Below are 24,726 nucleotides of genomic sequence, written 5' to 3' on the forward strand. Positions count from 1 at the left end.
CAGTCTTTATTTTACCTTTCCAGCATGCTTAAATTCTTGTTTATCCTTGTTGGCAAATCCAACCATTGCTGAGGTTTCAATCATTCCTGTCAGAGCAAGTACTGGAGCAATACTCAGAATCAAGAGTGTCATCTCCCATCCATATATGAGGGACACGATAATGGACAGTCCCATGTTAGTTGCATTTTGTGTTAAGACACCAATCCTCGAACCTGTTGCCTATAATCAGACATATTTTGGAAAAAAAAGTCAGTTAATCTAAAATTTATAAGAATTGCTATTATAGTTTCTTGAAAAACAAGGTAGGCTTTCTTTTTTAGGATTTATACTTAGATTTTAACTTTGAATTTATACTTAGGGATTAAGTAATAGCCATATTTTAAAAATGTCCTGTGCTATGGACTCTTTATGCTTTATTTATCTACCTTATGTCCGATATTGTTGTTCTTTGACATATTCCTATCATGCTTTAAATACTTCCTGACACAAAAAGATTTTCCAGTCCCTACTCCTGGAATCTGTCTTTTCTCTAAGGAGTCTTGGTTCCTTTTAGTGGAGAATGTGATTTAGAAGTCAATATATGGTGCCAATTGTGCTCATTGTTAGTGAAATGTCAGTGGCTAGAACTGGGGAATGTGTGTGTGTGTGTGTGTGTGTGTGTGTGTGTACAGATGCATGCACACACTGAAATGTACATTTATTTCTCTAGTTATATTTCTTGAAATGCATGAGTTCATATCAATATCTACAGTTCCAATCCAACACCACAAGGTTATTGCCAGCATCCCCCCTTCCAACATTTGTTGTCCCCCTTTCAACAGTGAGAAACCTGGCTCTCATTTTCTTTAATAGACTCATGTGATTAATCCCTCAGTATGTAACCACTCTGCTATCATGGCCCTGCCTCTGCCCTGCATGGGCATCTTCCTCACTCTGCTCTGGCTCGGCATTCCCACACCAGGCTGCTGTCACACATGGATGCCCACTCATGGTATGTGGGCTGTAACCCCAGTCCTGTCCTCCCTGCTGCACTGATGGAAGGCTGATACTCTTAGCCACTATGCCATGGTAGAGTTGAATGGAATAACTGAGGATATTCATTAAAATGTACACTTTGGATATGATGTCTACATTCCCTTTCTGCACTTTATAACTTGGTTTCGCTATGCAAAGTCTAAAGAAATAATATCCAAGTAGAAAAGGAGTTGGAAACATCATGGTATAAGGTAACAAAAGAAATTAAAAATAAATAAATAGAAATATATTTTCTAGGAACTACATGCCTTATAAATCAATTTTCAATAGAACATGTGAAACATAATTAACACAATGTTAAATTCTTCTGAAAAAAATTAGACCCATATTTACCTAGAAACACAACTATAATTAACCAATATATCAATTCACTTTTTTTTTTTTGGTGCCCTGACAGGGATCAAACCTGCAACCTTGGCCTATTGGGACTATGCTTTAAGCAACTGCACTACCTGGCCAGGGCTCAATTCACATTTTAAAACACATTTTTTCTCTGATCATGAAAGTATTACAATTAGAAAAGATTTAGATAATGCTAAAACTTACATCCTTCTAGACATAAATAGATACATATTCAAGTTAGGATTATTATATGTATGTAGCTTTTTCTATCCTGCTTTTATCACTTTACATTATACTACAAACTTTTTCCTGAGTCATTATAATTAGTCTTCAAAAATATTTAGGTTGTTTCCTAGTTTTTTTCACTATTAATAATAAAGATATAATGAGCACCTTGTGTGAAGTCTTTGTGCTTATATTTTATTTTCTACTGTCAAATTCTTAGTCTGAAGTCATATGTAAAATGGTATGTGCTCTTACATTCTTGGTAGCTAGTGTCAAATTGCTTGTCTAAAAGATCATATCAGCCCTAGCTGGTTTGGCTCAGTGGACAGAGCGTGGGCCTGCAGACTGAAAGGTCCCAGATTCGATTCTAGTCAAGGGCACATGCCAGGGTTGCAGATCCCCAGTTGGGAGCCTGCAGGAGGCAGCCGATCAATGATTCTCTCTCATCATTGATGTTTCTCTCTCTCCCTCTCCGTTCCTCTCTGAAATCAATAAAAATATATATATATATTTTAAAAATCATATAAATGTTCACTCAAGTACTACCAAATTAGTATTGTCATTAAAAAAACAATAATAAAAAGCCCTTTCTACAAAGTGACTTGCACTTGCAAATCTTTGCATTTTGGTTATCCATTTGTGTACTAATCTGCTGCTTAAAAATAAGATTATATACCTTTTACATGGTATTTTAGTTTAAGCTACCAGAAACTTCATGAAATGTTTAGCCATTTCAGCTAAGAACAGTCTACAAACCTTGCCTTTTGGTAATGGAGGTAGGACAAAAAAAGTCTGAATATATTTGTCCTGTTCCATGAAGAATTAATAGAAAATAACAGACATTTGGCTTTGAAAAATGCTGTAAGAACTAAAGGAAAATGGAAAACAGTCTTAGAGGAATAATGTATCTCTCTAATGAATTTAGAACTGGAATCAGAATAAGTGTAATGAAACTTCCTTAGATGTTTTAGAAACATGCACAAAGATACAGTTGTTTTTTCTTGGAAATTAAGAGCAGAAAATCATGATTAAATACTTCTCTAGATAATTATTTATAAAGTATATTTCAATTCTTAGGTACTATGCTAAATGTGAGGAATACAACTTTTCTAAGAGAATCACAGTATACAAAGAGGAATGGCTAGCGTAAGAAAATAAAGGGAAGGAAACTCAGTACACAATTGTAGAAATAAAGTTCTATATATTGGATTTCTGCTTCTGGCTAACGTGGAGTAATGGAATGGTTTTATGCTCCCATCTAAAACAAACAAAAAATAGACAAAACTATGAACCAATGGTTTTCAAGGTATTAAACTTAAGGCAACCAAGGGTAGAGATGGGGAACAAAGTAGGTGAGCTCTATGATTGTCCTAGCTTACCCCTTGAAAGAGCAGCCAGGCTTCAGAGTAGGAATTGTTAATGACAACAGAGCCCAACAGAGTAGAGCCCTAACTTGAGTAAATGTAGCTGAGCTCTGGGGAGGTCACGGAAGCTAGAATTTGTTGCATAGAACACCAGAGAGAGGTATACAGAGAGAGAAATCTGGATATCTGCAGAAGGTCTTCCTTCAATACTCAGCTGAGTAATGTATGTGTGAGGGTTGGGAATAGTGCCTGGTCATACCAGCTAGACCAGAAAACCTCACGATTCACAATGTTGAATATAATATGTGGAAGGTTTTTGCCTGAATAGTAGGCTGTAATCCTGCCTAATAAACCTTAAAATCAAGACCCAAGTGGATCAAACTGTTTCTAAGGTAACTTAATTGCATCTCAGAACAAAACCAGATATATAAAAATACAAAAATATACAGCACTCAAAAATCTTAAATTTACAGTGTGTCAAAATTGCAGGTATGCAAAAAGCAGCGAAATAAAACCCACAATGAGCATAAAAATAAATTAATTAAAACTGATCCAAAATTGACACAAATGTTAGACCTAGCAGACAATGATGTTAAAAGTTATTATTATTGTACTAGAGGCCCGGTGCATGAATTCATGCACAGGTGGGGTTCCTCAGCTTGGCCTGTGCCCTCTCGCAATCTGGGACCCCTCAGGGGATGTCGGATAGCCGGATTCAGCCTGATCCCCACAGGCCCGATCCAGACAGGAGGGAGCCCCATCTTGTGTGTTGAGCATCTGTCCCCTGGTGGTCAGTGCGCGTCATAGCAACTGTTCAACTGGTCGTTCAGTTGTTCGGTCGCTTAGGCTTTTATATATATAGATAATGTATATTTCAAAGTTAAGAGATAATGCAGATATCAGAAAGACCCACATCAAATTCTACAAATGAAAATTTCAGTGTCTAGGAATAAACTTTCACTGGAACCTATTGCCTGTGACTGTCTTAGTGCTATAATGATGGAGTTGAGTAGTTGCTAGAGAAACCTTATGTGTCACTCTCCTTACTTTATACTGCTGCTCAGCGTGTGACCAATCTGTGAGGTGATTACAATTTGACAGCATGTTGAGTGCCACATGTATTGCTATACTGACATTTTATCCTAATTTTAAAAAATTACTAGTGCATGTTCAACATCTAAAAACAAGAAAGGAAGAGAAAAGACTTTGAATGTCCTGCTTTTAAGGAACAATAGACTGTGGGTTACTTTGTGTTATAATTAGATGCCATAGCATTGTGTTTATGATGCCATGACATTATATAGTACTAAAAATGTACAAAGTACATCAACATTACTAGACTAAGCACTCATCACAATATTTCTAATTCATAGAAAAGCAACACTCAGAAAAATTAGAAAATTTAAGTGAAGTATCTCATCTTAGCATAATTTCTTCATAAAACTAAAAAGTGAAAATGAGGCTGAAATTAAGTTTCTGAGTGGCTCATTTGTTAGCTAAGCAAATAAAGTCATTTATGGATAGTGAGTTAGTTAAATCATGTTTGCTGCAGTGGAAAAAAATTTGCTTAGAAAACACAAACTTACATCAGACAATTAGTGTTTTAGTGAGAAAAGTTGCTCAAAAAGCTGAGAACTTTGTTAGCAATAACAATAGTCAATTAAAAACCAAGGTGGATTATTTTGATTAGCTTTACCTGGCTCTTGATGGGCTGACATATGTTACTGATATTGCTCAATTGTGGGTTTTTGAGGAGCCAATGCTGAGTTTGAAGTGACTGAAAAGTTAACTTCAATGAGTAATCTGCATGGAACAACTACAGGTGAGAATATTTTCAAAGAAGTTGAGAAAAAACTAAGTCAGTACACCTGAAGTGGAATCTGCTAAGATGTATTATAACTGATGGTGATGAAAAATATTTGTAGAGCACAAAAAAGACTTAGTTGGACAAATATATGTGAAAATATAAGGTGTTTAATATTGTTATTCAGTATATTATTCATCAGCAACTATTTAGTGGAAAATTATTGAATTTATCACACATTATTGGACCAATTTGATGATGATGTTCATTTGCTCTTATAAACTTAACCATCTTTATTTCCATTTTTGTCAAAAACAGAAGCTGACTATCCTTACTTGCCTTACCACACAACAGTTCGAGGGGTTAGCACTGATAGTTTCATTGCAATATTTTGAGTTCAGAGCTGAGATTAAAATTTTTCTTTACAAGAAGAATCACCTGTAACCATTATGGCTTTGGATATTAGCTTCTGCTGCTGGAGACTTGATAATGCCTCTAAATGAAGGCAAAACAAAAATTATATGTCTAATTTATGCTATGATAAAGTCATTTTGATTATATGCCACACTTATACTATAGTAAAGTTATTTTGATGATTAGTAACATTTTTTTAATAAATATTTATTGTTGTAGCCCTAGCTGGTTTGGCTCAGTGGATAGAGCGTCAGCCTGCGGACTGAAGGGTCCCAGGTTCGATTCTGGTCAAGGGCACATGCCTAGGTTGCAGGCTTGATCCCCAGTGGGCGATGTGCAGGAGGCAGCCAATCAATGATTTTCTCTCATCATTGATGTTTCTATCTCTCCCTCTCCCTTCCTCTATGAAATCAATAAAGATACATTAAAAAAAATCCTTATTGTTGAAAGTATTACATATGTCCCGTTTTTCCCTCCATTGCCTTCTCCCATTCTAACATTCTTTGAATCACAAATAATGACAAGCTGTTTTATACATTTCCCATGTCAAAAAGTTAAGTCAAGAAATGAGGTCACTATTGTCCATGTAATGATAACCTAGTTATACCTAATCAATTCGTTGGGCTTTTGGAATTAATGAGGTTTTTTAAATTTCTTTGGGCAGTATAATCATATTTATGATGAGAAGAATTCTTATAACTATTATTTGTGTCTGTCAGTATTACATCAAGTGTACACTGTAGTGTCAATAATACACTTTTTTTTGTGGACAAAAACGAGATAAGACTTTTGGTTGATGCAGAAATAATATCTTTGTAATTTTGTGGAATCTAGTCTTCCAAAGGATCTAAAATGGCCTTATACCTTTAGTAAAGCTACATTTTACATAAAAAATAGTCTGTTGACAGATACAATGGTAATACAACATGACCTCAGGCTGAAATAATACCAGCTAAATTAGTTGTATTTATTGAACTATTTCAGGAATCATGTTGTCCTATGACTTTATTTTACTAACATGTCTTTTTCATGGCTCTCAAAGTATCAGAGTTTCTAAAAATGGCCAGGGGCATATATTTTTTGGTTATTAGTAAAGATTTCAAAATAATATTTATTATTATTAAGGAACTATTTTATAAACATTCATCCTAACACATTTGATAAAATAAAATATAACTGAAATTACATGATGAAGAAACTGAGATGAATATGTCTTAAATTGCTATGATAGGAAATATGACCCTGAATTATCCCATAGGGTAGTGTGTCTTTGTGAGAAAAGAAATAGTGGACAAATAGGACTGATAAATAATTCTTCCTTAGATAAAAAGAGTATCCATTCAAGTTAGATATGAATTTGTCTTTATATGGCAAAGCAAGGCCTTATTTGAATTACATGCTAGTAGACATAGTCTCACTCTTGAAATCCTTCATTGGCTGTTTTGCTTTTTAAATTCAACAATTTAAAAATCTACCATCAGTATTCCAACCATTTTTTCTTTAGCTACTTCTTCTCATTCAATGAAAATGACCTGTCCAAAAGTTGTTATGAGACCAACATTTACAATTGCAACAAAGTTTCAAGTGATCAAATTGTATTAGTCAGATGCTTATAAGGAATTAGGCTCACACATATTCTCATTAATTTCTCTTGATGAGAGACAACACTATTTATTAGAAACAACTAAGGAATTTAAGGAAAATAATGTTGGTCTTTCAATCCTAATCTGTTCTTTTGTTAAAGTAAATACTTGCTAAAAGAGAAGATGGCTCACATATAAAATACAGCTGCCAGTAAGAATGCCTTTTCACTGAATTCTTAAAAGATCTAAATGATAGATAGTAAGAAAAACATATTCCCACAGTAAAGAAGAAAACAGCAAATTGTGTAGAATGGGGATTCAAATGGAATTATAGAGAATGATATTTCTGTCTAAAGAGTTAAATCCTGGAATTTCTAAAAAAAGACATTGTCATTTACATAATTCTATTTGTGCTATTAATGCTATGCCCATTACTTTAGTAAGTGAAATTCTATCACTTTCCCCACTATGCCAGTAAAATTTAACTACTCAATCCTATCTTAATATTTAAATACTATCTAATGAAATTTAGAGCCTTGACTTCAAAATTATCAAAAAGAGTTTCAGGAAAAGATAAAGGTGATGTCCCTTTCCTCTTGAGCTCTTTCTATATGATTAAAATACTTTTCCAAACCAATATGGATGTATTGGAATACTCACAGCTGTAACCAACTTGTTCTATTCTCTGGTAATAGAAATCTGCCCTTGTATCTATATATTGAACAAGGTCTTGCAGAAGTTACATAAGTTAGAATAATGGCTATATCCTGTGGAAATAGCCTCCATAAAATGCAATTTTGATGGGCTGTTTCAGCTGATAATTTGTTGCTCTGGTAGCAATGCTATAATTGACATTTTAATATCCTATTTAATAAAAGAATAATATGCAAATTGACCATCACTCCAAGACACAAGATGGCTGCCCCCATGTGGTCAAAGATGGCTGCCACCATGTGGACACAAGATGGCCGCCACAAGATGGCCTGCAGGGGAGGGCAGTTGTGGGCAGTTAGGGGTGACCAGGCCAGCAGAGGAGGGCAGTTGGGGGAGACCAGGCCAGGAAGAGAGGGAAGTTGGGGGGGGGACCCAGGCCTGCAGGGGAGGGCAGTTGGGGGACACCAGGACTGCAGGGGAGGGAAGTTGGGGGGGCAGACCTACAGGGGAGGGAAGTTAGGGGGGGACCAGGACTGCAGTGGAGGGCAGTTGGGGGGGGACCAGGCCTGCAGGGAAGGGCAGTTGTGGGTGATCAGGCCAGCAGGGAGGGCAGTTAGGGGTGACTAGGCCTATAGGGGAGGGCAGTTAGGGGCAATTGGGCCGGCCAGGGAGCAGTTAGGCATCGATCAGGCTGGCAGGGGAGTGGTTAGGGGGTGATCAGGCTGGCAGGCAGAAGTGGTCAGGGGCAATGAGGCAGGCAGGTGAGCAGTTGGGAGCCAGCAGTCCTGGATTGTGAGAGGGATGTCTGACCGCCCGTTTAGGGATGTCCGACCACCTGCAGAGGAGGGCAGTTGGAGGCGACCAGGCCCGATTGTGTACCGGTGGGGTCCCTCAGTCTGGCCTGCACCCTCTCACAATCCGGGACCCCTCGGGGGATATCGGAGAGCCAGTTTCAGTCTGATCCTGTAGGCCAGGCTGAGGGACCCCACCGGGATTGGGCCTAAACGGGCGGTCGGACATCCCTCAAATGGTCCCAGATTGGAGAGGGTGCAGGCTGGGCTGAGGGACACCCCGCCCCCCCGTGCACGAATTTCATGCACCGGGCCTCTAGTTTGTAAATAAAAATACTTTTAAGATTTTCTGTCATTCTGAGAGAGGTGTATCATTAACTTTCCTTTTCTCCCAGATTGATGATAAGGAAAAATGAGACTATAACTGCTAGAGTTCTTATTTTATCAAAGAGATTAGAAGCTTTACCTCATTTAAGTTAAAAGTGTGAAAGCTTGTTTTGCACTCATTTTCTCAATCATAGTTGAAATCCCACTTGTGATCAAAGTTTAATTTTCTTAAAATAACTGGAAGAAAATTAATAAATTATTATTTATCTCTTCCATACTACTGTACTCCCCATACTTATTTAAGCATCACTTTGACATATATTATACTGGTCATTCTGTCATCAATTTTGAATATGGTGCATAAATATTTTGTTTATGCGTAATATGACCAGTCATTATTACACATATCTCTAACTTGATCTGTATAACAACTAGTACAGAATCATTTCCAGATGTACACATGAATCTAACTTGTTAGATATTATGGTAAAAAAGATCTTATTTATTGGGGGGAAGAAAAAACTAAATGTTCTTTTTAAATTAAAAAAATGTTTTTATTGATTTCAGAGAGAGAAAGGGAGAGGGAGAGAGAGGTAGAAACATCAATGATGAGAGAGAATCATCAATCAGTTGCCTCCTGCATGCCTCCTACTGGGGATCGAGCTCGCAACCCAGGCATGTGCCCTGACTGGGAATCAAACTGTGACCTTCTGGCTCATGAGTTGGCACTCAACCACTGAGCCACACTGGCTGGGCTAAACTTTCTTCTTTTATTAAAACTTCCTTACATCTTTTACTGAGATCTCTTTTTAGCCCTGGGACTTACCTGGTCTCCTTAAAGACGTGGGTCATCTCAGTATAGCTCACACATATGCACACACACATGTACATACATGCATACCACATACATATGCCATTTAAAAAAATAAAAGCAATATACATACTCCTTGAATTTGTGCTATATCTGTGGCTAATATTGTTGTCAAGGCTCCTGTGTTGTTTTCCTTATCATCAAACCAGGAAATATCCTAGAGAAAAAAGGGAATTAACATACGAGTATCAAAAAGATTCTCTGAGTTATTATTTTGCTGTAATATGTCACAAGGCATTTATCTGCCTCCTCACTCACAGGTCCTTAATTTTTGTAAATATCATAGATCAAATGACTTTTGTTTCTTATTTCACAATGATCTATACTTAGATATAAACTGAAAAGTTAAGTCCAACAGCTTGGACTTATTGCCATGCTACAATCCTATATGATAAAAGCCTAATATGCTAAGTGTCCAGTCGCCCGTTCAACCAATCAAAGCGTAATATGCTAATGATATGCTAAGGCTGCTCAACTGCTCACTATGACGTGCACTGACCACCAGGGGGCAGATGCTCCAACTGGTAGGTTAGCTTGCTGCTGGGGTCTGGCCGATCAGGATTGAGCTAGACGGGTCGGACATGCCCTGAAGCCCTCCCGCGGTCCCTCTTGCTGGCTGGCCAACCTCCTGCGTCCCTCCCTGGCCCCGATTGTGCACCGGTGGGGTTCCTCAGCCTGGCCTGCACCCTCTCACAATCCGGGACCCCTCAGGGGATGTCGGAGAGCCAGTTTCAGCCTGATCCTGTAGGCCAGGCTGAGGGACCCCACTGGTGCATGAATTTGTGCATTGGGCCTCTAGTATTGTTAGAATAATCAATGTTAAAAATGATTAGTTTGAGCCACCAAGTAATTTGTAATTTTACTCCACAAGTAATTTGTGGAGAGCAGACCCTATTTCAAAAGCAAGGTAATGCACCACAGAATTTAGAAATATTTCCAGATCTTTCTACTTAAACCAATTAGTAATAAAAAGTCTATCTTTTTCTCTTTAGGACCCACATAAGCAAGGCTTTCTCTGACACTTCATATTACCCCCTACATTTTACAAGCACTGGCCATTGTGAGAAGCTAAGGAGGCAGAAAGGCTGCTATGAAACCCCTGCAGCCAAGAAGCATGCAGTCTGAAGAAGGAGACAGGTAAAAAATATAAGCTATAAAAGCAACATGTTATAACCAATTTCATTTTCAACAGCAAATAGAGACAGCACTTAGAACTTTTCAACCCAAGGAATTCTGATTTTATTAGCTATTGAGTGTTTCCTCCCACTCACTCAAACCATGTATCTCTTGTGGGTTAAAACTACAGGAGACTGTCTCTGAAAAATGATTTGTTTTTAGGGAGTTAAATAACTGGGATTACAACAACCCAGCCAGGAACCTGATGCCTAGGTTACATACAGATTTCTGCCCACTATCGAAACAAAAGCATAACAGATAGAAGGCTATGCAGTAATCATGAAGTCACGTGAGAATAAAGCTCCCAAGAAGGAATAAGGCAGGGGCCAGAGTGTGTACAACCCTGGCATGACAGCACTACTGTCTAAGCCCCTGAATTGGGAAAGTGTCCCAAAGAGTTTAGGGTCCTAGATACCCAGAGGGCATCCTATGGAGATCATGATCTGCACTACACAGTCACTTTGAAAACAACCCCAGTCAAGAGCCTAACATATTGGGAACTCACATCAGCATTTGTAATACTACAGTACTCTTGAACTGGAAGACATTGCCTGTTTTTTATTGTAGACACAAACAATTTAAGATATACTGTACATTTTCTAATTACCCGTATTTTCCGGCGTATAAGACGACTTTTTAACCCAGGAAAATCTCAAAAGTCGGGGGTCTTATATGCCGGAAAATACAGTATTTGGGTTTTAAGCAATCTGATATACATTGTCAGAGATTTTTCTAACCTACCGTATTTTCCGGCATATAAGACCCCCGACTTTTGAGAAGATTTTCCTGGGTTAAAAAGTCGTCTTATATGCCGGAAAGTACGGTATTTTTATATTGCAATATGACATGAGTTGCATAGAGAATTTTTATATACAATAGGATGTTAAAATGTAGAAAGAGAATTCATTACTGAATATTCCATTCTTGATTCTATAGTAACACAAAGCGTACATATGTGACTAGTCTTAGTCATTATCTTGTGTTCAATCAGCAAGATGTACAGAATTGCTTTTCAAGTCAGCAGCTGTACATTCTAGGGTTTGTTTTCCAGCATAGGCAATATATGCTCAAACGCTTAGAGTTTCTAGAACATAGCTGGTGTTGAGTAAAAATTAGCTTGCTTCTTCTATTTCTGATGGTAAAATAAGTAAGGCTATCAGTTTTTTTTTTATACTAGCAAATCCACTTTTTTCCTGCCAAAAAATTTACTAGAAATAAATAACACTATGTATGTACTTGGTATGTACTTTTTCATTTAATTATCACACCTCTGTGAGGTAGATATTATTATCCATATTTTATAAATGAGGAAACTGAGGTACAGAGAGATTAAATAAATATGACTTGCCCCAGGCCACACAGCTGGCCAGTGCTGAGGCTAGGATTTGAACTTAGGCAACTAGAGATTTTAAACAAGTACCTTCCATCTAACTGAAGTATTATAGTTGAGTTTCATTACTTATTTCTCCTGCTTCAGTACTTGTTACCTCAAATACTTTTTGAATTAGCCCTTTGAGATCCCTTAGGGATCACCAGTTAATGCCATCATCTTACGATTTAGAGACACTCCCACAGAAGACTTAGCCAATCTAATTTAGTGAGTAATGGGCCAAAATAAAGTTCAAATCTGTTCAAAAACCCAATAGATTTATAGGTCAATATTTATCATTAAGAAATATAGGGTGTCCCAAAAATATATATACACACTTTGAATAATTATAAAGGCAGTGTTTATTAAAATACATTTCATGCCCTGACCGGTTTGGCTCAGTGGATAGAGCATCAGCCTGCAGACTGAAGGGTCCTGGGTTCGATTCCGGTCAAAGGCATGTACCTTGGTTGCGGGCACATCCCCAGTAGGGGGTGTGCAGGAGGCAGCTGATCGATGTTTCTCTCTCATTGATGTTTCTAGCTCTCTATCCCTCTCCCTTCCTCTCTGTAAAAAATCAATAAAATACCTATTTTTAAAAAATACATTTCATTTTCAAAATTGAGCTCTCAGTTGTGAAAGTGTATACACATTTTTTGGGACACTCTGTATAAATTTAGCTTTGGAACACAATTAGCAATGAATTATTTACAACCACTAAAGTCAGCAACAATTAGAACATTCTTTTTAACTGGAAGGAGCACAGGTAATCAAATAAAATATGGATTTTATACCTATAAAAAGACACACCTGATTCCATAAATACCTCTACCTCAAATGAGGTTTCAAAATGGTTATAAAAAGCACTGCAAGTCTCAGCATGTTTTCTAAGCCTTAGAAAGTCTTAACTTGGGACAAAAACCAGGTAATAAGAGTTAGGCAAAACTGAACGTTAGGAGCTTCCCTCACTGTAGACAAAAGTGAAATTGGGAAAGATATTTATAAAGAAACCCAAATTACTATTATTTTCTTTTCTTCCAATTACACACACACACACACACACACACACACACACACACACACACACACACAACAAAGATAAGAAGCAAAAAGAATGCCGAAGGATGAAAAGGGAAAACAAACACTAAGCTGAGAGGGCTGAGTTAAATTTACGAGGGAATTTTAAAAACATGAATAACATAGAGATTCTGTGTGTATCTTTGTACATGCATGTTTTTTGAAGGACCAGAGTTTATGGCTTAGAGATTGGTGCATTCTTATGGGCAGAAGCTACTTGATCCATGAATGTTACTGTCCTTATGTTCACAAGGCTAGTGCTAGGCAAAGCATCAGTGTCCATTATTAACAATCAGGATATTGGATTAATAATATCTACAAGTTGCCCTAACCGGTTTGGCTCAGTGGATAGAGCGTCAGCCTGCAGACTGAAGGGTCCCAGGTTTGATTCCGGTCGAGGGCATGTACCTTGGTTGCAGGCACATCCCCAGTAGAAGGTGTGCAGGAGGCAGCTGATCAATGTTTTTCTCTCATCGATGTTTCTAACTCTCTATCTCTCTCCCTTCCTCTCTGTAAAAAAAAATCAATAAAATATATTTAAAAAAATAATATCTACAAGTTGAAGTGGCTTGTGACCTTGAGACTCTTCTACTAAAAGCATACTGTAAACCTCTATAGAGGAATTTCAAAGTAATGCTTTAAAGGTTAAAATGTATACTCTTTTGTTTAAAACATTCAATCAGGGAACTTTTAAAAAATTTCCAGAAACTGAAAATCCTTGAATATGAAAAAACATAAATCATAAAGAAAAAACAAAAATGAGCAAATGTTGTCAACTAGTGTGAAACATAGTATTAGTTAATTAAAACTCCACCTTATATCATCAGAAATTTGCAGTAAAGACATTGCGTTAAAAAAAAAAAAGCAAAACTAAAGTACCAAGTTTGACATGAGTCAGACGTGCAGGCACTATATGGTTTTATGATCCCTTAGATTTTCCTTTTTCTGGATTAAGGAGAGTCTCCAGTCTCTGGACGTTTTTGAGCAGAGCAGGTGTCAGGCACCAACTGCTTTGGAGCATCAGGTTGCTCTGGGAAACCTCCCATTTGTTTTGCTGCATTTTGTATCTCCTAGTTCCCTAAGTGCACAAAAGTGAAGGAGTTTTGTTATACAGCAGCCCTTCAAACGCTACTGCTAAAAGATGTAAAATCTGGTTTTGATGACTTGGCTGGAGTGACAGAAACTCTATTTCTGAAAAGAAATGACCCGGCAGGAAGCTATTTGTTCCTGCACAGTGAGTTCTGGTGACAGAAAGTGTGGTGAAGGGCTCCCAGTGATTACTGCTTTCAGGGTAACCCAATACACCTCAGCCTCCTGAAAGAATTTTTGAGGTGCCAAACAGAGACATTCCTATCATTTGCCCCCAAGACTTACTTCTCAAGATTATTACTTAATCCACATAGTTTTATTTATTTCACAAGTGTGATTGATTACCAGTGTTCAGCAGGCCGATCTGCCAGCTAGACTGATGTTATCTGAATTCAGAACTCTTCTGAGGAAGGAGAGATTGGCTGCTTTAAGAAATATGAAGTGATTGTTTCCATGCCTCTGGTTCTATTTATTCATCAGTTTATTTTGTTCATTAGATTCCTTGTTTGTTTAGTTTATGCATCTATGCATTACCACTGGACAGAGACAAAAGGTCGTGAAGGCTTGGGGCAAGGTAGAAATTGGGTGGAGGGGGGCAATGGGAGAGAAAGGGGGTACATCTGTAATATTCTCAACAATAAAGATTTAAAAATAAAAAAAGTATGAAGTGAAAAAAACTTAAGCTGTGCACATGGGTGAGAACAAGGGGAATTAACTCCTTTTCACATATGTTATTCAAGATATTGTAGCTCTTAACTTTCCTTTTCAGTTTTAATTTGAATTTCCATTCTGATCCTAGAACACTACATTATACATTAAATAAAGATTTGTCAAGAAATATGCAAGGAATGAGGAGCAGACTCTAAACCCTGCTTTCTATAAGTTGTATTTTTAAATACAATTTCGAACTTGCTTCTCTTACAGAAATATAAGAATTCTGACATCAGATGCCACTTGGAACACAAAAAGTATGTTTTTAAATGAGCAAAAGAAAGGTTATGTCAAGAAATTGATTTGAAGAAATACCCAAAGCTAGAATATTTAAAAGCACATTTTAAATAAAATAAGAAAAAAATCAAATAAACACTGACCTGATATAACATGGTTTTAAATGCCAAGTGCCTTAATCTCATGGTCAAAATTTCCCCTGCTCTGCCATAAAAGAATCCCTGGAAAACAAAAAGAAAATCTACATTTATTCTTAACTCTTTTCCATTTCTTTGTAACAGTTACTATATTTACTTATTTATATTTTATTTAGTTATTACATTTAGCTATTATTCTTATCTCAAATAGAGAAGAGAACATAAATAAGTAATCACATTAAAGCTTGTTTAATTCATTGAAATCTTACCTGAATGAAATAACTGACAAAGCAAATAACACCCAAAATGATAAATACCATGGAATAAATTTCTGCGTCACGCTTTAATGTGGTTTTATCATCTTTTTCAAACATCTGAAAAAGAATAGATTTTTAAAAATCAGGTGATTGGAAGAAAATACCAAAGAGAGAAAAAACTAAAATGTCTATTCATCAGAATTTAAAAAGTGAATTTCAACATAATAAGGTGTACCATTGTTTTATCCTCTATGTTTGTTAAATGGGATAAAAGCATAATTTGCTGTTAATTCTCTCACTTAAGCTATGTATTTATAAAATCAGACAAATGAGTCCTCTACCTTTTATTATTTTCAGAGTATATTGTCAAAGAAACTATCAGTTTGAATTATTTCCAATAATTTTCAATAAGTCAGATTTCTTAGTATTCCTCTATTTAGAGCACTACCTGCAACATGTCCCTAGAAATTGTTCCTAAAATTGGTAATTATACATGTACGTATTGGCATCTATGTTGATAAGGCATAACCGTGCAAATCTGGGAGACAGAAAACTTAACATAGCTCTAGTAAAATCCTTGAATCCATCAACTTTCCTAGGTCCCTCAGCACAATCTAAAACTCTTTTTTCCTCTCCCTGATCTAGCTGTTAATAAAAAATGGCCATTGTTCTGAACAGTTGAAAGAAGAGCAGTCGTATTTGTCTATTTTATTGCTTCAATGCTTTGGAATGCTGATACAGCACTGGAGTCAAAATTAGAACACAAAGCAATTTATTTACTGATTGCCCAGTCAACAAGTCCCAGCCAAAAACTTCACAATAGTGGCTGGTTTGTTTCCTGAGAGCATTAGTTAACCTTTCTGTCATGGATCCCACAGTAGAGGGGACCCCAATCTTCCTCTTGCTGGATCAGAGTACAACAGGTCTGTTCTCTCAGGCCACACTTTGTTTATAATAGTCGAAACTATTAACAAATTAGTTTTACTTACAGTTATGATTTTTGCAAAGATGATGGAAAATATTGGATGAACAGTTCCATTTAGAACAGAAGCCAATGTCCCCAGAACCACAGAAGGCCATTCAGACTTGTTTAATTTTAAAATTTTTAATAGTGAAACTTCAGGGAGACCTGTCTATAAATAAAATACTTTGGTTAAAACCCCAGTTTGAGAGCATAATGGAACCTAGAGAAGTTAGCCATCTTAAACAGACGGATAATGTAAAATATCAAATACAATAGGTGAATCAGTAGAAATAAATTTTCTTAGAAAGATTTCACTGCCCATATTACTGGTGATGACCTCAAAACAAAGGAATCTTGATTAAAAGTTACTATTTGTGCAACTTCTCCTTTTGGCATTTCACTCAGTTGCTGCCATTAAAAAGTTCAAATTAACCCACATGTTTTGATAGCTAAGACTCACAGAGGAAATAACATGTGTATTTTTCTTTGCTCCTATTAAACTGTATGAAATGTTATTCTCAGAGAATAGGAATTCCTTCTTCTTCCATTTTCTGTTTGGTATAATTCACTAGCAAAGCCACCTGGGCATGGAGTTTTCTTTATAAAAAAGGTTTTAACTACAAATTTAATTTCATTTTAATAGATATAATATTATTGAAGCTATTACATTTTTTTGAGTAGGCTTTGGTACTCAAAGAGTTTGCCCATCCCATCAGAGTTGTAGTATTTGTTGGCAGAAATGTTTTCATATGATTGTATTATTATTATTTTAATATCTGTAGTTTCTGTGGTAATGTCATCACTCTAATTCTTAATATTGGTAATTTGTGTCTTCTTTCTAAGTTTTACTTGCTCAGTCAGTCCAGAGGTTTTTCAGTTTATTGATGTTCTCAAAGAACCAGCTTTGGAATTCATTGATTTTTCTTCTTTGCAGTCATTCTTTTCCTTTTAGTTTTTTAAGGGGGAAGTTTATTAGTTTACTAGTTTGAGATCTTTTTTTATATATAATATAGGTGTTTAGTAGTATACATTTCTTAACATCCTTTTGTGCTTCATTTGAAATTTTCATTTCGTTCAGTTAAAAATGCTTCTGAATTTCTCTTTTGATTTCTTCTTTGATCCATGCATTATTTAAAACTGAGTTACTTAACTTCCAAAGTCCCTATCTACTTTCTGTTCTTGATTTTTTATTTAATTCTATTTTGGTCAGGTAATATACTTTGAATTACCTGAATTTTTAAAAGTTTATTGAGATGAGACTTGTGTTATGGTCCAGAATATGGCCTATCTTGGTGAATGTTTCAAGTGCATTTGAAAAAAATGTGTATTCTTCTATTGATAAGTCTAGACTTTTATAAATGTCTATTAGGTCAAGTCGGTTGACAGTACTATTAACGCCATTTCTGTCTTTATTGAACTACTGTTTATTTGTTCCATCAATATTTAAGAGAGGGGTGTTGAAATCTCTGAATATAATTGCAAATTTATCTATTTCTCTCTTCAGTTCTTGACAAACTGATATTTTTGCTCTGAAATTTACTTTGACTGCCATTAACATCACAGTCTATCTTCAACTAATATATATCATTTCAGAACCTGAAAATAGAATACTTTCACTTTTTCTTCCTGCTCTTTCTGGCGGCTCACCGAGAACACTCCTGCAGGGTGAGCTCTTTTCTTCGTTGTTCTGCCCACAGTTTTCTGAGAGCTAGGTGCCTGTTTTCTCCTGTCTTTGAATACCAAGTGCTTTCTCCAGCTCTTCGCTTGGCCAGTAAAGGTGTAACCAGACAGCACGGGCCTATGTTTCAGCCAGATCACTGATGCCTGCACCCTTCTGCACACAGCTTTGTTCACTTGGGCAAGGAGTACTTGTTCTCATGCTTGCTTCCCCACTCCTACCCCCAGGCTCTCCCCTAGTCCAGATCACCCTGCTGTAACCCTCTTTACATCTCATACCACTTAGTACCACTCTCTTCAATTTCCAATTTACCTCACTCATTTCAGCCTCCCTTCTCTTAACATGCCCAGGATGCACTTTGGCCTCAACGCATACTCGGAACATTTTCCTCATTCTCTCTGGTTGTGCCCTGGGATTAGAGGACTAGATCCTGTACATGCTGGTGCTTATCTGTGTCCTGGTAGTGGGGTGGATCTGGGTCTTTATATGACCCAAATTAACTTTGAACATCACTGGTAGTATCTGTACCACAATTCCTGAGCCACTGTTTCAACCACAGTTTGCCTCATAGGAAAGAAAGAATAATGTAACTTCCTCATGGGATGTCTTGTCTGCACAATGGCTTCTGACAAAAGTGCCGGCTTATTTGAGGGCCTCTTTCTTTACAGTGTCCAGGTGATACTAGAGTAAAGTTTGGGAAAGAGTTATGTTTTGTAAGTTTGGTGCTATAGTAACATTTTATCGTAAATGCATTCTAAATATTGTAAGGATTAAGTAAAAATTCATTGGAGAACATGTGGTAAACTTGTTGACAGTTGAACCATACCTCTCTATGTTGAGTAGATTCCTCAGACTTGTCAGTAAAGTGTGACTTGATGGTTTTCATGGAGCACAGAGTTGCTGAACTGGTATTTTTTTCAGAATATGCCACTGATTCCATCTGTTCATCAGCTTTTTTAATATCCTTAAATGACGAACATACAGGTTACCATTAGACAAATGCCTTAAATAGTCAAAGAAACGTTATTAAACATCCCTCTAAACAATACTGCCTCTGTTATTGAAAGTGGTATATTCTTATGCAGGTCTTGCTGAAGTTTTCAGGCTTCATAAAGAGCAAGTCCAACTTATACTAAAATGTTAGTGAGTGACAATGACTTACTGTGCCTTCCCCCGCACACCCTGTCTCTCTCTAAAGATCTGTATAATTAACTGGAGAAAACAATGCCTTAATCCAAAACAATTATTCCACCAGCAGGGGCATATCTTAGTTAAAGGAGCTTAGCGAGGGAGATGACGCAAAGATAATTTTCTAACTTGTAGCTAGGCACTTCAATGTGAGGCTGGTCCTGAGCCTGAGGAAGATCTCAGGAGAATAATACTTTGCAGGCCGGCCACGGCTGCAGATTCCAAACTGATTAAAAAGCAAAAGTGGTGGGGCCAGTTCATAAACAATAAGGAGGTCCAAAAATATCAAGTTAGACTTAATGGAACTGTTTAAATCATAGGACATGATTTAAACAGTTCCATTATGAAGTTCTAAACCAGAATGCTCTGTCTAGTTTTGTTTTTCTTGCTACTCAGAGAAATGAGACCAGCTTTAATGAAATAAAGGAGCTAGATATTGTCTGCTCATCTGAGTGGTGTGAGTAAATAAATTTGACTTCCCTGAGAAGAGAGGAGAGGAAGGGGGTGAGACAGAAATGAGGAGCCTCGTCAGGGTGATTGTGGCCCAGATCAGGGTGGGGAGGAGAGATGAAAGACATAGGTAGATTTAGGTACAAAGGAGAATATACACATGAAAGGCTTCCCAGGGACACTGATTCTTTGACAAGCTTAACAACTGTTAATCAGTCATTTCAAAGTACAATGAACTTTAACCAGTCCTATACTATCCTAACATCTTTAATCAGACATTCCTTTGTGCTATCACTTTCTATCCTCCCCTATAAATTTCTGTACTAAGAAAGAAATCTTTTATTTGGCTTTTATTCAGGAGATATTTACTTTGTGACAAGTTTAAAGTAACATTTTGACCTCTTCTAATAATAAATTTTTCTAAGAAAAATTGTCCTGTCTCTAACAGGACAAAGACAACTTCTTTTCCTGAGAAGGCTGCTAGACAAAATAAGTTTTGGTATCTCTATCTGTTTTTCTCTCATTTTCATGTGGAAACTCACTAAATGAATATGTCTGCAAATAATCATGCATGTTCAAGACAAATAACTACAGCATTAATCTCCATGGTTTGAACTTTTCTGAAAAGTTTCATTGGATAATGCTAATGCTAGTAATCATAATATAATACAATTTATGTCAATAATAATTCAAAGCACTGAATATGAATGAATCAATTTAGTACTCACAGGAATTCATGAATACGTTACTATTATTTTCCCCAGTAGAGATTAGAAAACTGAGGCAAAAAAATTTAAATAACTTAGTCAAGGTCCTAAAATGATTAAATTGCAGAGTTGGGATTCTGGTTAAGAAGAACCCTGCTAACATAACATTATGTCTCGTAAACATTACCTGTGACATTGCAAGTGAATAATATAAACTTTGTTTTGCCATTAGTTCCGCATGTGTTCCTTTTTCTACCACCACCCCATCTTTTATGGTCACAATCAGATCTGCAGTTCGAATAGTGGAAAGTCGGTGTGCTACCACAATTGTAGTCCGACCTTTGCTTGCCTACAAAACAATAAATACAGAAACAATATAAAATTAATAGAATAACAAACTCTTCAATATTCAAGAAAACTACTTGTCATATATTTTAAATGTCAGAGAATGTTACTTTGGATATAGAAATTTGGAAACACTGATACATTAGGAAGGCCAATGAAAATTAAAATAAGGAAGTCATAAAGTTAATTAGATTCCAAATTGGTGGATTTATAAAACCATGGTATCTTAGAACTAGAAAGGAAACTAAAAACCATTTAATCTGAGTCAACTAACAGCTCTCTGGTTATTAGTAACTAAAAATAACTAAGTAGCCTGACCAGTGTGGCTCAGGTGATTGAGCATCATCCCATGCACCAAGAGTTGACCGGTTCAATGCCCGGTCAGGGCACATGCTGCCAGGTTGTGGGCTTGATCCCCTGTAGGGGGTGTGCAGGAAGCAGCTGATCAATGATTCTCTCTCATCATTGATGTTTCTTTCTTTTTTTTTTTTTAAAAAAATATATCTTATTGATTTTTTTACAGAGAGGAAGAGAGAGGGAGAGAGAGTTAGAAACATCGATCAGCTGCCTCTTGCACACCCCCTACTGGGGATGTGCCTGCAACCAAGGTACATGCCCTTGACCAGAATCGAACCTGGGACCCTTGAGTTCGTAGGCCAACGCTCTATCCACTGAGCCAAACCGGTTTTGGCTGATGTTTCTATCTCTCTCTCCCTCTCCCTTCCTCTCTGAAATCAATAAAAATATATTTTAACAAAATTTAAAAAGTAACTAAGTAACTTAAACTCACTATTTCTCATTTTCTTCATCTCTAGAATGGGGATATTTCTTAATGAGGTGGGTACAGATTTAAGGTAATATGTTTTTAACTTTTTTACAAGCATCATATACATATGGAAAAGTACACGTAAGTGTACAGATCAATGCACTTTCACAAACTGAATAGATCCAGATGTATAGTACCCAGATTAGGAAACAGATCAGCTGAGACTCTCTCAGGCTCTCTTCCAATCACTGTTGCCCAGCTCACACACACCAATGGTAACCACGATCCTGACTTCTAACAGCATAGATTAGTTTTGATTTCTTTTGTTATTTTATATAAATGGAAACATAATGTTAAACAAAAACACCCAGTCATAGAAGGTTATATGACTGGGTGTTTTTGTTTAACATTATGTTTTTGAGATTCATCTATTTTGTTGTATATAATTGTGAATCATTCATTCTTATTGCTGAATTCTATTGTGCAAATATACCACAATTTATTTACCCATCCTATGCTGATTGACATTTGGGTAGTTTCAGATTTTTTCCCATAATAAATAGGTTCTTATACATGTTTATTTGGTGAACATATCTACACAATTCTACTAGTTTTATACCTAGAAGAATTAATGAGTCATATGCTTAGCTTTGTAAGATTCTGCCAAACAGTTTTTAAAAGTGGTTGTCCCAATTTATAAACCTCCAAAAGTGCAGGAGAGTTTTGGTTACTCCATAGTCTCACTAACACTTAGTAATTTCTGTCTTTGTCTGGTAGACAAGTGCTATCATATTGTGACTTTTATTTGCATTTCCCTTTTGACTGGTAAAGTTGAACAACTTTTTAGTTGGTTTGTGACAATTTGGATATTCTCTCCTGCAAATTGTAGATTTTTGCTCATTTTTTTTTCTATAGGAACTGTCTTTTTCTCATCAGTTTTCAGGATTGTTTATATATTCTATATATGAGTACTTTGTCAGATTCTATGTTTTACACTTAAATTTTTCCCTCTAAATGGTTGTCTTTTCACTTTCTTAATGGTGTTTTTGATGAATATAATTAAAAAATTTTAGTGATCAGTTTATGATTTTTTGTGTCCTATTTAAGAAATCTTTACTCCAATGTCATGTGGGTGTTTTTCTATCTTTTATTTTACAATCTTTATCATTTGTGTTTCATATTTAGATCTATACTTCATTGGAACTGAATTGTATGTGATGTCAAGTAGGAATCAGTGTACATTTTTCCCGTACAGTGATACCCCTTATTGAAGGTTTCACTTTTTATAGTTTCAGTTATCCTGAGTCAACTGTGGTCTAAATATATTAAGTGGGAAAATTCCAGAAATAAACAATTCAGAAGACATTTTGAGAGAGACCGCATTCATATGACTTGTATTACAGTACATTGTTGTAACTGTTCTATTTTATTATTAGTCATTGTTATTAATCTCTCACTGTGCCTAATATAAATTAAACTCTATCATAAGTATGAATATATCAGAAAAAGCATAGTGTATATAGGGCTCAGTACTATCTGCAGTTTCAGGCATACACTGGGGGTCTTGGGACATATCCCCTGCAGATAACGGGACTAATGTATGTTAACCAGTTGTCCCATCAGCATTTTTTAAAAAGACCATCCTTTCTCTGTTGCACTGCAGAGCTGTCTTTGTCATTAAATCAGGCGACCATTATTTGTGTCTGTTTTTGTATTCTGTATACTGTTCTATGTAGTTTGTCTATTATTGCACTAACTAGAGGCCCGATGCACGAAATTCATGCATGGTTAGGGTCCCTAGGCCTGGTTGGCAATCAGGGCTGATCTGTGGGGCAACCAGCAGGGCGATTTGGGGTGGGGGGGCTGCTGGCACCCATGTTGGCTGGCCTGGAGCCTCCCCCTAGCCAGATGGCCCCGCCCCCTGGTCATCCCTCCCCCCCCCCCCACACACACACTGGTCGCCTCCCTCTGCACGGCGACTGGCAGGGTGATTGGGGGGTCCCCGCTGGCACCTGCCTTGGCTGGCCTGGGGCCTGCAGGCTGGGGGAAGCTCCTGCGTTGAGCATCTGCCCCCTGGTGGTCAGTGTGCATCATAGTGACCAGTCATTCCACCAGTCTTCCACCGTTCTGTCTATTTGCATATTAGGATTTTATTATATAGGATACTACACTGTCTTAGCTACCATAGATTTAAAATAGCCCTTCATATCTATTAATCTAGGTCTTTCAGCTTTATTACTCCTCTATAAGATTGTCTTGTTATTCTTGAGGTACTATAGCTTTGTGAATGCTTAACACAACATCTGATACTTTTGGCATATTACAGGCACACTAAAAATGTTCTGGGTACTTAAGAACTGATAGCTAATATTATTAATACTACAGTACTTACATATTACTGTTTACTTTTATTGTTCTATTTTTATTCTTATCTATTACAGAGAAAGAAATTAGAGCTCAGAAAAATTAAGAGGCTTGCTCAAGGCTTCATCTAATCACTGGAAGGACTGGTACTAGAATCTGGTATGGTGTTCTCTATTCTCTAAAAAGGCCTCTCCATTGCAGTATATATTCTTGATGAGGCAGATGAGTATTTATTTCAAACTCTTCTATTCTAAATCTATAAGTAAAGAAAACTTTTTTTGAAACTATTAAAAACAATAGGATAGAACTTATTGGAGGTTTCTGAACAGGGGAATTGTATTTATAAATTAAATTTGTTCTTTAAAAATTACCCACCACTCTGTCTTTTTTCTATTAGATTCTATTTTTTCATACAGGCAGATCTTATCATGTTTTCGAGATTTAAGAGTTGTAAAATGATCAAGTTAAAAATGATTGATGTTGTAATAAATAACCTTAGACATACAGTTTGAACTGTTTTTATTGCGGGTTTTCGCTTTTTGCTCCTTAAGACAACTAAATATATATATGAAGTTTAATTTCAGGTAATGCACACTAGTCAGTTCTGCTATCTTTAAAAAAATAAGTAGGAAGGCCATAAAAATAGTCATCCATCAATAAGCCAAACAATATTACAGGTTAATTATTAAGTAAGGTGGCAAAAAAAATTCATACTTTTGAGAATATCTTGTATTTTAAAGAATGTTAGATTTTGCAAGGTTCTTTAACTAACACTTCTCTATTTGGTTTTGCGTACACAGT

At 36.5% G+C, this 24,726-nt stretch overlaps 1 protein-coding gene across 1 annotated transcript in view; it reads right to left on the minus strand.

The window, feature by feature from the left end:
- Positions 1 to 24,726, minus strand: part of ABCB5 (ATP binding cassette subfamily B member 5) — a gene marked incomplete at its 5' end in the record, with an annotated part of 82,328 nt that overhangs the window by 21,567 nt on the left and 36,035 nt on the right. Inside the window, 7 exons of the mRNA XM_079786505.1 lie at positions 16 to 219; positions 9,484 to 9,567; positions 15,213 to 15,290; positions 15,476 to 15,580; positions 16,453 to 16,596; positions 18,932 to 19,069; positions 20,638 to 20,799. Of these exons, the coding sequence (XP_079642631.1) occupies positions 16 to 219; positions 9,484 to 9,567; positions 15,213 to 15,290; positions 15,476 to 15,580; positions 16,453 to 16,596; positions 18,932 to 19,069; positions 20,638 to 20,799 (915 nt within the window). The remainder of the gene's footprint in view (positions 1 to 15; positions 220 to 9,483; positions 9,568 to 15,212; positions 15,291 to 15,475; positions 15,581 to 16,452; positions 16,597 to 18,931; positions 19,070 to 20,637; positions 20,800 to 24,726) is intronic.

Source organism: Cnephaeus nilssonii (genome assembly GCF_951640355.1).
Source record: "Cnephaeus nilssonii genome assembly, chromosome: 12".
Lineage (NCBI taxonomy): Eukaryota > Metazoa > Chordata > Mammalia > Chiroptera > Vespertilionidae > Cnephaeus > Cnephaeus nilssonii.